General features: G+C 35.7%; 1 protein-coding gene across 1 annotated transcript; it reads left to right on the forward strand.

The window, feature by feature from the left end:
* The first annotated feature begins 11,691 nt into the window (after positions 1-11,691).
* LOC122036015 (ERBB-3 BINDING PROTEIN 1-like) lies at positions 11,692-16,072 on the forward strand. The gene is made up of 10 exons (XM_042595183.1): positions 11,692-11,846; positions 11,916-12,028; positions 12,113-12,197; positions 12,287-12,436; positions 12,524-12,677; positions 14,586-14,801; positions 14,929-15,065; positions 15,168-15,259; positions 15,437-15,616; positions 15,841-16,072. The coding sequence occupies exons 2-10, from the start codon at positions 11,935-11,937 to the stop codon at positions 15,903-15,905; spliced, it is 1,173 nt and encodes a 390-aa protein (XP_042451117.1). The 5' UTR covers positions 11,692-11,846; positions 11,916-11,934; the 3' UTR covers positions 15,906-16,072.
* The last annotated feature ends 818 nt before the right edge of the window (positions 16,073-16,890 follow it).

Raw genomic sequence — 16,890 nt, forward strand, 5'->3', positions numbered from 1 at the left:
GTCACAAACAAGGTCACAAGGGAGGCTATCCCTAGAGTTGACCTAGAAAGTGTGACCAAGGCCTCCAAGAAGCCAAACAAGGTCACTAGGAAGGTATCTAGGGAAGTTATCCCTAGTGAGTATCTAGAGCATCCAAGGAGCACCAATAGGTGTTGGGTTCCTAGGAGCATCTTCTCTACCCCATAGATGGGTTAGAGAGTGTCAACTCCGCTTAGAAGGGTAGTTAACCCAACTTTGAGGAAATTGACACTCAAGGAGCATTTTCAAGGTTTTTGTTAACCTTTGAAAATGAAATGGAACTATTATTTACTCCTTGAAAGAGTAAAATGTGCCTAGTGGTGAAAATTTGATTTTAATCTTAAAAGGCACATATTGGGAAATTCATAAGAGCTACCAAGTTGGGATTTTGGTATGTTCTTAGGAAATTTAAGGCAATCCGGGCCTTAACTTTAAAGTGCTACTCTTGTGGAAAAATGAAATATGCCAACATTTAGGGAATATGCTTAATTTCAATTGGCATAAATTAATCAAGGGAATTAGAAATGCCAATTTAGGTTTTGGCGTTTTCGTGACGCACTTAAGGGCAATCTAGGATTAAGTTGTAAGTTTAGCTAAGGTTTTAAGGATACTTAGATAGTTAATCTAGGTATATTTTATTTATGCTAAATCTTGCCATGATTGTTTGCCCATCATATGCCATGACATCATGTCTACTTTTGCATTCATGACTTATTATGAAAAATACAAAAATACCATGTCATGACATTCATACATCATGTAATTATAGGATATTTTCTTTTGAAAATTATTTCTTTTTGATGTATGTCATAACATTATCATGCATTAAGTTTAATTCCTTGTAATTAAGGACAAAAGGCATTTAACAACACTTATTAACAAGTGACATCCTAGGTGGGTGTCTAATATCTTCAAAATGCCTAGATAGATATGCATGATCCCTAGATTAGGGCAAAACCAAAATCTACATCTCACAAAGACCTATAAGATGACTTGTATGTGTTTGAGCACATTAGATACAAGTGAGATGTTAGGATGATGAACAAAACTCAAGATGCAATTTGATTTATCATTCTAGGTTTTAGTTTCATCAAAACAAGTGGATTTTGTGTTGATCAATCATGGGAAAAACTAATGTGCCAGTTATGTGAATTTGCTCGATAGAGCAGGGTTGGAAATTAGCTTTGAAAAAGCATTTCAAAATTATTTTGAAAACCTTGGTGAAGTCTCTTTGTTAATAGGAATCACAATTGATTAGGTTAGTATAAAGTTAGAGTGAAACATTGAAGTTTTCAACGGTTTCAAACGTTGTATCATTCTATATAAATAAGATATATTTTCATAGAAAAATATTATTTCTAATAATATTTGGCATAAGTAATGTTTGTATAAAATTTTATGATTTTTAGTGATCATTGACCAACTATGAGGAAAATAAATGTTTAATTAATGAACAATTGACCCATCGATCATGGTTGGACATTTCAAATATTGGAAAAACAAATCTATGATCGATTCAGTGGATCGTCCACATCAGGTTTCCGAATCGATCGGTGGATCGATTCAGAAGGTTCAATCGATTGGAACCCAACTCCAATCGATCCAAGTTGCTGATTTTGGCTAGGAAAGCCTGATTTCAGCACTTTAAACCTATTTTAGTCTAGGTAACCATTCCAAACCCTTAAAATACATTTGTATACATAAAAGGGTGTTTTCGTGTTGAAAACAAGGATGGAATGGTTAAGGAAGACTTCATTGAAGTTTAGGTGGAGGTTTGTTTCAAATTTTGAACATTTGAACCTCAAAACTTCTAAATCTGGGTTTCCTAAAGGTTTAGGGATTCCAAGTCATTGTTGGTGCAATGACAGAAGTTACCACCATGTCTTTAGGGGGAGGGACTCTTTAAAGACATGAAAATTATTTTCATAAACCTTGGAAGGTGGTTAACCTTCATTAAGAGAATGCTCATGGATGAGCGGTTGAACTTGAAATGGGGAGTGGATATCCTCATTATTTCAAGTGGGAACTCAAGATGTTAGAAAATGCTCAAGGTTGGGTATTTGTCTACATTGAGGAAGAAGTTAAGGATAAATGAAGGGTATGGGACCTTCATTATTGTGTTGATCACAATGAGTGAAGTTGTGATCACGATGAGCAACTCTTCAGGGGGAGAGTCTTCAACAGATGAAGTTGTTGAAGTGTGCCCAAAATTGGAGCATAGGTTGATGTGTGTCCAAAGACGGGTTGATGTGTTTTATGAGTAGGGGGTTGATGTGTGCCAATAGGGGGAGAATGAAAGGAAGTAAGTTAGGTTTTCATTACCTAGAGGGAGTTTGCCCTCTTAGGGGGAGAATGAAAAGCTTAACTTATGTGTTCATTACCTAGTGGCATGAAGAAGGAGGCTATAGGATTAGCCTAACTTACATGTGGGATTGTAAGTGTTATTGTGGTATTGTCAAACATCAAAAAGGGGGAGATTGTTGGTGCAACATCCCTCAGGTCAAGGTTGACCTGGTTAACCAAGCTGAGTCTTGGTTTGAGTTTAGATGTTTGACAATAAGATACTGATTGAAGAAGAGTCAAGTAGGTCAAGGGAGTGACCGGATACTTGACTGGAAAGTCCTAGTGAGTGAAGCTAGGCAGATGGAAAGTCCTAGTGAGTGAAGCTAGGCAGATGGAAAGTCCTAGTGAGTGAAGCTAGGCAGATGGAAAACCCTAGTGAGTGAAGCTAGGTGAAAGTCCTGGTGAGTGAAGCCAGGCAAGGAAGGAAATCCAGATGGATCAAGGATGATCGGACATCTGGTGTTGGGAAGTCCAAGTAGGTCAAAGGATTGACTGGATACTTGGCAAGGAAGGAAGTCCAGATGGGTCAAGGTTGACCAGACATCTGGTGGAAGTCCAAGTAGGTCAATGGAGTGACCGGATACTTGGCACGACGAGTAAAAGTCCAAGTGGGTCAAAGGGATTGACCGGACACTTGGTGGGGAGTCCTAGCAGGTCAAGGGGTGACCGGATGCGAGGCATGATGTACCAACAGTCAAGGTTGACCGGATGTTGGTTAGGGAGGTTTGGGACTTGGTTTTGGCAAAAATGTTCGGATCGATCCGTGGATCGATTCAGATGTGGATCGATCGGTGGATCGATCCGATTCTTCCAATCAGAAGCTCGGATCGATCCGTGGATCGATCGAGGTCCCGTCGATCCGCCGATCGATCGGGACGATGCTGCGCGATAGCGCCGGATCGATCCGTGGATCGATCCAGCGCTTTCGCAGATTGGAGCGCCCGGATCGATCCGTGGATCGATCCAAGCCTCCCCGATCGATTCGGAACATTCGAATCGATCGGGATCCGACCGTTGCGTCGGGTTTAAAGCCGCAGGCGAGCGTGGTCTTCGGCATCGCTTTGCGAGCTCTTCTCAGATTCATTCCAGCTCCTCCACAGCTCTCTACAAGCACGTGATCGCCAGTTCTTGAAGGTTCTTGGAGGCTTTCCAAGTCAAGAGGCGGATCTATTGCAAGAGGAAGAAGTTAGGGTTAGGGTTTTTACTGCACATCTTGTAAGCTTTTGCTTAACTTGTATTTCCCTTTCTTCTTCTTGTACTGAGAGTCTTGTAGGGCTTCTCCGCCCTCGGTAGTTACCGAAAAGGAGTGTTTCATAGTGGAGGGTGCGTGTGTGGTGTGGATCCTTGGATTAGTCACCTCCTTTGGAGGTGGATACCAAGTAAAATCCTAGTGTTAGCGTGGTTGTATTTGTTTCTGTATTTTCCGCTGCATATCCTTGAAGAAACAAGCAACGCCAAGCGACGAGCACGCGACGAGCTATTCACCCCCCCCCCCTCTAGCTACTTTTGGTCCTAACACCATCGAATAACAACCATGCATTAAGCTCAAAGAAATATATAGAGGCAAAGGAAGAAATACCCGCCTTAAATCTGTCGTTCGTGATAAAACAATTCCCATATCATGATGATTGTCCCATATCAAAGTCCTGCATCAATCAATATATATATATATATATATATATATATATATATATATATATATATATATATATATATATATATATAATATTATTTAACTAAATTCATAAGAATTGAATAGCTAAATAAAATCTCTAACCCAATTAGGATAACTCTAATCTAATTTGATCTCTGATTAATTCTCCAAATTAATCCTTAATCACATAACCTAATTAGAATAGGCTAAACATGAATCCATCATAACTACTTACCCAAATTCATCCTTTAATCAAATCCCATCATAAACTTTTCTAAATCCACAAATCAATATTTATCCAAACAACCACAGATCACAAAGTCTCCAATATAATATGATACAAATCTTTATTCACCCATCTATCACATAAATGAAACCTCAACTTCCGAATTCAAATTATTAAATCCATTTAACACCATCATTTAATCTATGTATCATTTACTAAACATCAAGAATCAAATCTACATAGTTCTTCCACCTCGATTAATCCAACCACAATAATTCATCAAATCCACATCACACCACTCATAAATCTAAGCAAGCACAAAACCCTACAACCCATTAGAAAACCTAATTCAGTAACATACTAATGAGAATGACTGAGGTATCTCACTGGAAGTCACTTACCTTGAGATTTGGCAGAAATTCAACAGCTCACCACCCAACAATCCACTGTCCGAAAGCTACAAAAGAACACCCAACACCAATTCTTCCAAGAATTAGTCCGAGACACAATTGTACAACAGTGAATTTGCTGAAAACCCTAACAAATAGAACCTTACTCACCTCAAACAAACCTCTACCTCTTCACCCGAGACCCTACAGCCGCAAGAATGGAAAAAAGTAGTGATCGACACAAGGGGAAATCTACAGTACATATCCAGCTCTGTTCTCTAATCCAGATCAGAGAGAGAGCATCACAAAGGGGAACCAATTACGCAAGAACTTTGAATCCACAAGATTTCCAACATATCTTACGTCAATCGATCACCTACAGCTGGTATCGCGTGATCCACCTCAGCTGGTGATGATCTGCAATGCCCTCCAGTAAACATATCAAGGAGGAGAACCAAAAGGGCCACGATCAGTGGGGGACAACGCAAATCAACTCCCCCCCCCGGCCATGCCCTAGCCGCCGAGTTGTTGCCGCACGCAAGTACAACCGAAAAGACGATCGCTCCGTCAAAGATGGCTGATACCTTCGAGATCCAACGCCACTTTCTCTCCGATGAGGCGTGAAGGCGAGATCGCGGTGGAAGAAACCTCTCCGTCGGCAATCTAGGACAGAGACACGAGAGAGAGGAAGGGAGGAGAGGGCGTCGGTGAAGCATGCGGAGGGAAAGACTGCCGACGGCGGTGAGCTCGTGGAGATCGGTGATTGGGCGAGGAGAAATCGAGAGAGGGAGGCTCGGGAGAAAAGAAACTCGTGCGAAGGGGAAAGAAATCGGGAGAAGGAAAATAATAAGGAATTAGGGCTAAATAAATAAATACTTAGGGTTAAATTTAATCAAACCTTAAGTTGATTCCTCAATCAATTCCCACTTAAATGGTGTTCCAAACAGACCTCCTCTGTACCCCGAAATTCATCCCCTTAAAATGAGGCATACGGACTCCATTTAAATCCCAAAAAAGATTCCTAGAAATCTTTGAAAAATCCAATAAGATTATTCCTCAAATAACCTTATTATTTAATTATTATTTGGGTGTCGTATTTTACAATTTACCCACCAAAGTTCGAGAAAGAGTTCACAATTTAGAAAAAGAAGATGAAGGTATTTTTTTAAAAAAAATTTGATTTATTGCTAATAATTAAATATAGCTTTGCAGCATCCAAAGATCAATACGAAGAAGAAAAAGAAAAGTATCTTTAGAGCAAGAAAGAGCAGAACAATTTTGTAGTCAACAGTAAGGTCGAATTCCACCTTTTAAGTGTACTATCACCTCAAAAAGTCAATCGGATTGGTGCCTATGACTCTATCAAAGAACTTTTGTGAAATTCCTAGAGCTGCACGAAGGAATCTCTAAGATCAAGTTGGCAAGATGAGATGTGCTCCACAATAAACTCAGCAACCTCCAACTGGAAAAAAGGTGAGATAGTTGCTCAAATGCATGTAAAACTAAAAGAGGTAATCACTGGATTGACCAACCTCGGAGAAACAGTGTCAAATCAGGATTCTAATATGCATTAAATGCATTTCCAAGAACCTCAGAATGGACATCAATTATAGACACATTACATCTCCAAAGATCTCAAGGTAAGTACGTTAGAGAATTTATTTTCAACCTTAGAATTACATGAGTCTTGATGTACAAGGCAAAGAAAAAAGCCAAATCAGGGATTAGCACTACAAGCCAACAAGATCGAGTTGGATTTTTATGGTAAGGAAATTTTCAAAGTTCTTCAAGTCTAATAACTTTGATCAGCGACATGCCAACAAGATTCTCCGGGCAAAAAGGAAAGTCAAATGTTATAACTACCAAAAAGAATGACACATCAATGACAACTGTCTGAAACTTAAAAGCAAAGAAAAAGACAAAGGGCCAACACGATCAAAGCACAAGAATCTGAAAGCTACGTGGGACAAAACGTCATCAAAATCTGAAGTTGAAGTGTATGCCAGACTTGCACTAATGGCAAGTCACCAAAAAGACGAAGATGACAAAACCTCATTTGAGATGAGCATCGATGAAGGGGGGAGTTTTGAATTACGAGTCCAACACGGTAAGTGAGGTATAACTCTTGTTGGAGCAATCTAGGTGCCATAAGTTTTAATGTTTAGATAAATGTTTAAGTTAGATTTATTATTGTATTTGATATGCATTGTGAGTGTGTAGGATACATGTATAACAAGGAAAGTCTAAGTGTGATCTTGGAAATGGAGAAAAGTCCAAGAGGAGTCTTGGCGGTGTAAGTCCAAGTATATAGTCTTGGCAACGTAAGTCCAAGTGTGACTTGGCAATGGTTGAAGTCCCGAAGGTGAGGAGCCTCTTGGCAAAGGAAGACCCAACAACTAAGACAAGATCGAAGGAAACTCCAGAAGGTAAGGCGTGAAGGATGGGGAGACATCTGAGGGGCGCGAGGCTGATGGAGGAGGCTAGAAGGCTAAGTCTAGGTTGGTCGGGAAAGGGCAAGTGCTGAGTGAATATACTTGGGGGTGGTTAGGGTTTTATCAGTTGCCATTCGACTAGGTCAGGGTACAGAATATTTATGTGTCCGACAGCTATGAAAATAGTAAAACGGTACCGTAGAAGTTACTATAGCAATTACTGTAACAGTACTGTAGCAGTCAACTGATACTTCCATTAATCGACTGGAATCGAGCTATTGACATGTAACTGTCAAATACCACAGAGGACCAGTCGACTGGTGGCGGGAAACACAGCTAGTTGTTTCCAAGTGCCTGGGGTGCTTGGCTAAGGTTGACGAAATAAAGATGGTTAACCCCTATTAGTAGTCTTCTAAGTGTCCTAGCATCTCAAGCGTTATTGTGAGAGTTGTGATGATGTTTTTCTACCCACAAGGAGTTACGTGAGCTAGCCGGAGGTTTTTCAGGGAGTCATCCATTGATGGATCGGTATTGTCCACCTTATGGATACCCGTAGAGTATGATAAGTGATCTCTGAACCACGTTACATAAACGTGTTATTGGATTTATTATTTCTTGTCATTGTAGAGCTTAGGGTTAGCTTTCTATTCTTGTTAGTTTTGTTTTCGTATTTTCATTGCGTGCTAACAAGTGTAGAAAGCTAACGACGTGAGTGATCAACTATTCACCCTCTCTAGTCGGCATCAAGGTCTCAACAACTCTTACCTCCCGATCAGCTTTATGAAGCAGTAAAATTGATATCTAAATGTGTGAATTTGCAAAAAGAAAATAATGAGTTAAAAATAAACTTAGCTAAAACATGTCCGTTAGAACATTTTGATAAAATTCAAATAGAAAATTTAAAATTAAAAGATCAAATAGACTTATTGAAAAAAATTATGCATGCTTAAATTCTTTACCAATTTTAAATTTTAGAAATTATGAGGGCTTAATTTATATTTAAGAAATCATAGGGGCCAAATTATAAAAATTCCTAGAAAATATATTCTAAGAAAATTTCTGATAAATTTAGTAGGTAGAAATTTATTCTGGGTTCCTAAATTTGTTCTAAACTATTAAATTGATTTTATTTATATGTTTAAATATTAATTTAATTTTAACTTTGTTAGCAAAATTATTTTTTTGTAAATCTACTATTCATATTTTCTATTGAAAGTTTTCCCTATGATGCACAAATGGATTAGCTATTAGTATCAAACTGTTCAAAAAATTTTTACCTGTAATTAATTTTGTATGAATTTTTTAACAAAAAACTAAAATTTAAAATTTCTCAGAGATTATTTTTAAAAATCATGTTTGTTTGGTTGAAGACCATTATATTTTGAATGTTTATAAAAATCAACAAGATTTTTAGATCATAAATTCTATTTTTAATAATTTAATTTCAAAATTGATTGTTGTTCAAAAATATTTATTTCGGTTAAAATAGAAATATTCTGTTTGTAAATTTTTTTTGGTTTGAATGTTAATGCTTCATTTTGACAAAAATTTTTAAGATTTTTGAAACTTAAAAAAAGTTTTAATTTTTTTTGTTAAAATAGAGAATTAATTAGTAAAAATTACTACTTTTGGTAAAAAGATAAGTTTTTGTATATTCTATTTAAAACCTCTATAAAAATTTCCAATATTTTTTCTAATTATTTTTCTTAACATGTTTTTAAAGTGATTAAAGGGAGAGAATAATTAGATATTAAGTTTAGGGAGGTTTTATTTTAAATTGCCATATTTATTTGTAATTAAAATAAATCTATTTAATTGTTATATTTAAGTTATAATTGCTTGTTTACTTATTTGTTTAACCCTAATCTTAATTCGGGTTGATGCACATCAAAAAAGAAAAAATTGTAAGTACCCCAGGTTAATTTTGATGTGATTAACTGAGTTAAGTTATGTCATGTGTCTTTTAATATCTTGTGTCTAAGTATTCAAGAACTTAGGAATACAAAAAAATCAAGCAGAATATGCGGCGAGCGAAAAGGATGGCACAGAAAATGAGTCGACAGACTTGGTGCATCTGAGGGACGAAAAGTTATGAAAGAGTATACTAGTGGACGAGAAGAACACATGCGGAGCATTCGAGGGACGAAAAGCCGGGAGGAAACCTGTTCGAGGAGAAGATCAGATTTGGGTGAGCTTAACTCTATATGGATGGAACATCACCCACGTAAAGAAAGTCAGAAAAAGTTAACTCTAAAGTTGACTTTTGGAGTCATCAAGACTCGAGGTGCCTCAGTTGTTGTGAAGGCGCCTCGGATGAGCATAATTGCTTTTGCTAGCAGCCAGACTGGAGGCACCTTCGATGGAACGAAGGTAACTCAAATGAACAGTGTCGAGATACCTCCAATCACATTAAAGGCGCTTCCAATGAAGCAAAGCCGTTGGCTGACCGTTATTGTGTGGATAAAATTTTATCCACTTGGAGGCACCCTGGATCCCTTTGGAGGCACGTCTAAGCCATGTCAGCTCAACGATAACTTTTCCCAAAAGGCTATAAATAGCCTCCTGAAGATAGGAATTAAATATCAACCACTGTATTACTTTTCTTAGCTATTTCTGTACTTTCAAAGTCTTTAAGAGACTACTCTACCTTCACGAAAGAATCTTTTTAGTGGAGCTTTCAACCGTCTTTGATTAACCATCATCTCCTCTTATTTGTTTATGTTTTTTCGTGTTTAATTAATATTGGTTCCTTGTTAAGTGCAAAAGTAAGAGATTAATTCTAACATTTTTTTTAGGACTATTCACCCCTATAGTCGGCATATCTGGACCTATAGATCCAAAAGCCCCAATTGAAATACATGTGTTTTTCTTTTGTTTGTTTTTTAGCTATGTGGTTAAGCCAATTAGACTTTGCCTTTAGGGTTTAAGGATTGGATTATAGTATTCAAACTAAAAAAAATAAATTAAATTCTAGACGCTCACGAGGTATAATATATGTATTTAGGATGTTTAAGGTTTAAAATTTTAGGAATTTTTTATTTTAAAATAAAAAAAAATAAAATTGAGGTGCGTGTATCAATTCCAAGCGCCTCAACTAAGGAGGTGTAGGAAACTGTCTGTAGCATATCACAATATTATATATATAAATTTGATATGCTGCGAATGAAGTGCTGTGGACTTTGTCCGCGACAATAGTCGAGGCTCTTGGATTGAATCTAGGTACCTCAATGCATACCATACATTTTTTTTTAGTTTCAGATTAAGCCAATTAGATTTTATCTTTAGGGTTTAGGGGTTGAGTTATAATATTCAAGTTAAAAAAAATAAAACTAAAAAAAAAGTGCTAATAGTGGGGTATAATATATTTAGGGGTTGGGTATATATTTAGGGTGTCTAATAGTATTTTTTTATTCTTTTTAAGTCTGTGGTTAAGCTAATTAAATTTTATATTTGGGGTTTAGGAGTTGAGTTATAATGTTCAAGATAAAAAAAAATTAAAACTAAAAAATTTTAGGTGCTTAGTGGGGTATAATATATATATTTAGGGTGTTTAGGGTATAAAATTTAAAGATTTTTTATTAAAAAAAAGACGCTTGGATCAATTCTAGTTATGTTATGTTGCAGAACGGTCACGAATCCTTGGTCGAAGCACGTGAAATTGATCCAAGCACCTCGGTTCATTTTTTTTATTTTTTATTATTTTTTAAAAATAAAAATCTCTTAAATTTTAAACTCCAAACACCCTAAATATAAATATTATACCCGTAAGTACTTAAAATTTTTTAGTTTTAATTTTTTTTTAGCTTAAACACTATAACTTAACTCCTAAATACTAAAGGAAAAATCTAATTGACTTAACCACATAGCTAAAAAAATAAAAAAAATACACGTATTTTAATTGAGTGTTGGGATCAATTTAGGCGCCTCGACTCAGGGTTCGAATGAGTCTATATCAAATTTATATATATATAGGTTATTGTTATGCTCCGGACGAGTTCGCAAGAACTCGTCTGCAACATAGTAATTGAGGCACTTGGATTTGATCTAGGCGCCTCAATTCAATTTTTTTTAATAGATTTTTTTCTTTCAAAAATCAACATTTTTTTAAATCTTAAATCCTAAATACATATATTATATCTTGTAAGCATCTAAAATTTTTTAATTTTTAATTTTTTTAACTTAAACACTGTAACTTAACCTCTAAACTCTAAAGGAAAATTTTAACTGGCTTAAATCCAGAGCTAAAAAAATAATTAAAAAAATACTATTAGACACCCTAACTATATTCTTAGTGAGCACCTAATTTTTTTAGCTTGATCTAATTAATTTAACCCTAGAGCTAAAAAATTTTTAAAAAAATCTAAATTAATCGAGGTATAGCTGTGTTTTGATTTAAATCTTTTATAACTTAATTTTTTAATTTTAAATTATAAATACATATAATATATATATAAAAAATTATCTGAACCAGTATCATGCCTGAACCTGTATCGGAGGCGTATATGTAACCATTTTATTTTGCAAGAAGAATTAGAACCGAAAAAAAATTAGAAGCGTCGCGGAAAGCGAATTAAACTCCACATGGGTCACCTCCCGCACGTGTTTCTCTCATGCTCGTCCAGTGATAACTGGTCACGGTCACCCCATCTCTGCCCTAAGCCGCCGCACAAGTCTAAGAACTCGTGTACTGGCGTCGACGCTACCGTCGCTCTGATAGGGTTTTTTTCCGATACGAGGAAACCTTCCTAACCATTGCTACTTTCCATTTCATTTTCATTTTCCAGGTATTAATCCATCTCCTGCTTATTCCGATCCATTCCTCCTTATTTTACCTCTTTTGTTTTGGCGTTTAGGATTTAAGGTTTTAGCGAAATGTCGGATGACGAAGCGAGGGAGGAGAAGGAGTTGGATCTCACTTTCCCAGACGTTGTTACCAAGTACAAGACCGCGGCAGAGATTGTTAACAGTAATGTTCCCCAACCTTTCTTTGCCTTTTCTTCGTTTAGTGAAGACGTTACTCGTTAGAGATTTAATCTATTATCATGTGCAGAGGCCCTTCAATTGGTGGTATCTCAGTGCAAGCCCAAAGCTAAGGTTGTTGATCTATGCGAGAAAGGCGACTCCTTCATCAGAGAGTATGCATGCTTTCTAGTCTAGCACTGTGTTTTTCACTCAGTTAATGCGAGAGGAATAAAGTAAAGTAGCAAGTTGTTGATGCCTATAGGCAAACTGGTAACGTGTACAAGAATGTGAAGAGAAAGATTGAAAGGGGCGTAGCTTTTCCAACATGCATTTCTATCAATAACACCGTGTGCCATTTCTCACCCCTTGGCAATGACGAGAATGTACTGGAAGAGAATGACATCGTTAAAATGTATATGTTGATTATCTAGATTGTTTTGTGACTCTCTACGATTTAATTCTTCTGAGGTTTTTTGGCAATATCTTCTCTGTGTTGCAGTGACATGGGGTGTCATATTGATGGGTTTATTACTGTGGTGGCACACACTCATGTTATACAGGAAGGACCAGTGACTGGTAGAGCAGCAGATGTGATTGCTGCTGCCAATACAGCAGCAGAAGTTGCCTTGCGCCTTGTGAGGCCAGGAAAAAAGGTGCCTTTATATTTGACAAAGATGAAATTGTTAATAATCTTTCCTAACTATGTAGAGGGATTTTGAATTTAGTTTCTAATATATGCATTGCGAAGACGTTACAAGACTGCTCATTGTTCTAAGTCAACACTTCAAGCCACGTTGATGTTAATTCCAACTTCAATATTACCATCATCTGGTGCGTATTTGACCAACTCAGTGTTGTGTCTTGCTCATGGTGACTGACGTTCAACCAATTTGCAATTTATGAAAATTAACTTTTACAAGCAATTGGTGTGTTAACTCTTGAAGGCAGTCGGAATAGCAAAGGAAATTGGGAAATTTCTGTTCATTTATGTCATCCTACACTTTCTGTTTTATATTTTCTCACACTAATTGTAATTTTTTTGTTTGGAGAATGTGATAAATTCTCTGTCTCATGGATGAATGCCATACAACATCTACTTTAAGATCTTTATCATTTTGATGGTTCTTCTTAAATTTTCTTTTATGATTTATTTATTTAAGTTCTTATTTGCTTATCAAAGAATCCAATGGATAAAAGGTCTGTTTAGTGAACATTGATTTTTAAGTGATCCATCTAAAATAATTAGCACAATCAATTTTCATGTCAATGTTTACCTTGTTTCTATGCCATTAAGTTTGATACTTAGAAGCTGCAAATTGATGGCTGGGTTTTTCCTGGTTTAATCTTAGTTTCAGAATCGGAAAATTGATTGCTAGTGAAATCACCTAAGAAATATTTTTTTCAGTTGTAGCTGGCTGTAGTACGATTTGAACAAGACCTCTTAATACAACTGAATTAAATCATTTTCATCAAGAAATAGAACAAAAGCAAATCAACCTTCATACATGTGGATTGCTTCAATTTGAACCAAATAATTAAAATCATTCATTAAAATTGTTCTTTTGAACACTGAATTAAACTATAGATATAGTGTGGTAATTTTCAAACTGAACAATGCAAAATATTCTGTTGAAAGTGTACAGAACATGTTTTATTTTTATGTGTTTTCTGTATGAATTGATAATAGACACATGTACTTGTTGGGAATTCCTGAAGGACATGATGGCTTAGACTTTAATAATTGATGGAATGACCTCTTGGATCTGACCCAGTGTCTTTCATAATTTTCAGTATTGTTTTTTTTGTTTGTTTCATGCTCACTTTGAATTTTATTTAAATCTAGATATGGTAGAACAGTCATGATTCATTTTGCCTGATTAGTAGACACTAATTTCATCAATCATTTCAAAACTATCATTTCTCGAGTAAGAGATTCTAGTTGTTTGAATTTTGGATTGAATCTAGAATCTAACAGTCATTTGTATATAAATATGAGAAAGTGATAGAAAAGTTCTTCTATTTTGTAATTTATGTTACAATCTTGTTCATTTAGATAGTAATGGTAATGGTACTGATGTTAAGGTACAAGAAACAAGTTCTCCTTGATCCAAATTTCTAAATTTGAAACATTGTAGGAAGAGGTTGGCATCTGTGTCATTGAACATGCAGATAGCTCATGGTTTCTCTTCATTTGTTCAGCTTTCTTGTCTGACTGTTACTAGGCAATTTGATTCTAGTAAGTGAGCCTTTTCAAGAAATATAAAAAAATGAATGTGTTTGATTAGTTCAAAGTATGTTTGGCCCGTTACCCAATTTCTTATCATGTTAAGTATTCCTTATCCTTTTAATATGTAGTATTTTTTTTCTCCTTTACAATACAGTATGTACAATCTCATCATCATTTTCAAGACCAGGAATGTACAGATCTAGTACTCTACAGTTTATTGATTTGATTGTTTACTCTAACCAAATGGAACTCAATTTTGTATTAGCTGGTGCTTTTATATGCTTGTGATTTATTCCAATTTCAGTTTCTTAATCATGCCTCTTTTCTCTTATAGAATAAGGATGTCACAGAAGCTATTCAGAAGGTAGCTGCAGCTTTTGATTGCAAAATTGTGGAAGGAGTGCTTAGTCATCAGTTGAAGCAGTTTGTAATTGATGGAAACAAAGTAGTTTTAAGTGTTGGAAATCCAGAAACACGTGTTGATGAAGTGGAATTTGAAGAAAACGAAGTGTATGCAATTGATATTGTGACAAGTACTGGTGAAGGAAAGGTGAGTATGATGCTTGTGGGGGTTCTTTGCAATCAAGATCACCTGTCACACTGCTGTACTAAATCATTCAATTTTTTTAAATCTTCATGTTTGCTATTTGCTAAATCCTTTGATATTGGTTTTGTAGCCAAAACTGTTGGATGAGAAGCAAACTACTATTTATAAAAGAGCTGTCGATAAGAGCTATCAGTTGAAAATGAAGTCTTCAAGATTCATTTTCAGTGAAATAAGCCAAAAGTTTCCAATCATGCCATTTACTGCAAGGTTTGTTGTGCTAAGCTTTCAGCATAGACTTGTGTGGCCTCTTTTATTTATTTATTTATTTATTTTTTCTTCAACCATGTGCTTCTTGTTTGTCGTCATCAGGGTTTTGGAAGAGAAAAGATCTCGACTTGGACTTGTTGAATGCGTGAGCCATGATCTTTTACAGCCATACCCTGTGTTGCATGAAAAACCTGGTATGCCTTTTGGCTCAGATGATTAATTGTCATTAGTTGAATCCTTTTCATTGCTTCATTATAAATACTCTTGGAGGAAGCAATCGATGCCATTTATCGTAATCCAAGACTTGCATTTTAGATATACAGTTCCACAGAGTATCAACTAACTAGACACCTGATGGTTTATATTTTCAGGGGAACTTGTTGCACACATCAAATTTACAGTATTATTGATGCCAAATGGGTCAGACAAGATTACCTCTCATCCACTTCAACAGATGCTGTCTACCAAGTCAATTGATGACCCTGAAATTAAGGCATGGCTGGCCTTGGGGACAAAAACAAAGAAAAAAGGTGGAGGAAAGAAGAAAAAAGGTGTGTAACTATTTTCTTTTGTCAACTACTGGAAATCAATTGGTAATATCTGCCTGAGGAAATGTCCAAGTAGTTTAGAATTTCAAACATGGCATATATCTGCAGAAACAGGTGGTAAAATGTTTAATATACCTTCTATATGGATTCTAGATATTTGGTACATTAATGTAACAAAACTATTTTTTAATACTAGGTTTCTATTTGGTTATTTTTGCTACTTGTAGGGAAGAAAGGCGATGCACAAGATGAATCTGAACCAATGGATACTACAAATAGCACTAGTGCTTAGTGGATAAGAAGCCAATTTTTTTTCCTGTTATTTGAACTTGGCTTCTTCCAGCACCTCCCAACTTTTCGATAATTTACTTCAAAATCATTATGGAAACTAAAACAGATTACTTTGCTTGTGATGAAAAGATTTTGGTATTTATGAAATTCAAATGTTTTCAATTAAAAGGTTGCGCATATCTTCAACCTTTAACTTTGTATTCATGTCTGCTTAGTTTGCTGCAAGTGTTGCTGAATAGTGTGCATGTTCCAGAAGACCACTGTTTCATTCTTCCAGTTATTTTGAGATTTCAGACCGTGTTGATTTGTTTTTTTTCGGCAATTTACCAAAACGGGTAAGTGGTTTGGCGTTTTTCCCATTTCAGCACTTGCTTTTGAAATTGTCAAAACAATGTAGTCTCGTTGAGTTAATTTCCCATGGTCAGTTCTAATGAGATGTTTCGTGGCTTCACCCAAGGAGAGTTGACTCAAACAAGGCATGCGATGCTTTTTCTTATTAGTTGTGGAGCTTATACAAACACCATGAGTTTTAAAGAAGCTCTGAGTCCCTAATTGTTTTTTGAAATTCATTTCTTTTTGTCATTAGGTTTCATTTTTGTGCAATGGTTGTCTTCTTTGTATTGTTTAGTCTTATTGTTGGTGTTGATCTGTGTTTGAGATCAGTAATGGATGTTCTATGGCTTTTTATCTATTTATGGAAAGAAGATTAGTTGTATTATCATTTAAGTAGTTTGTTCTTTTATTTTAAGGAGCTCACAAATAATGTTGAAGATTATTGATTAAAAAGTTAAATCGCATATTAGATTATCTGTAGGTATAATATACAGTTTGAATGTAACATTGAAAATAATAAACATAAATAGGGCTATAAAGATAAACCAACATTTGTGATGTTGGTTTTTAGAAATCAACAACAGGAAAAATTAATAATATTGTGGTGATGATTTCTGGAAATCAATTGCAATGTGGTGTTATTGATTTTCAAA

The sequence above is a fragment of the Zingiber officinale genome, unplaced genomic scaffold (assembly GCF_018446385.1).
Source record: "Zingiber officinale cultivar Zhangliang unplaced genomic scaffold, Zo_v1.1 ctg130, whole genome shotgun sequence".
Lineage (NCBI taxonomy): Eukaryota > Viridiplantae > Streptophyta > Magnoliopsida > Zingiberales > Zingiberaceae > Zingiber > Zingiber officinale.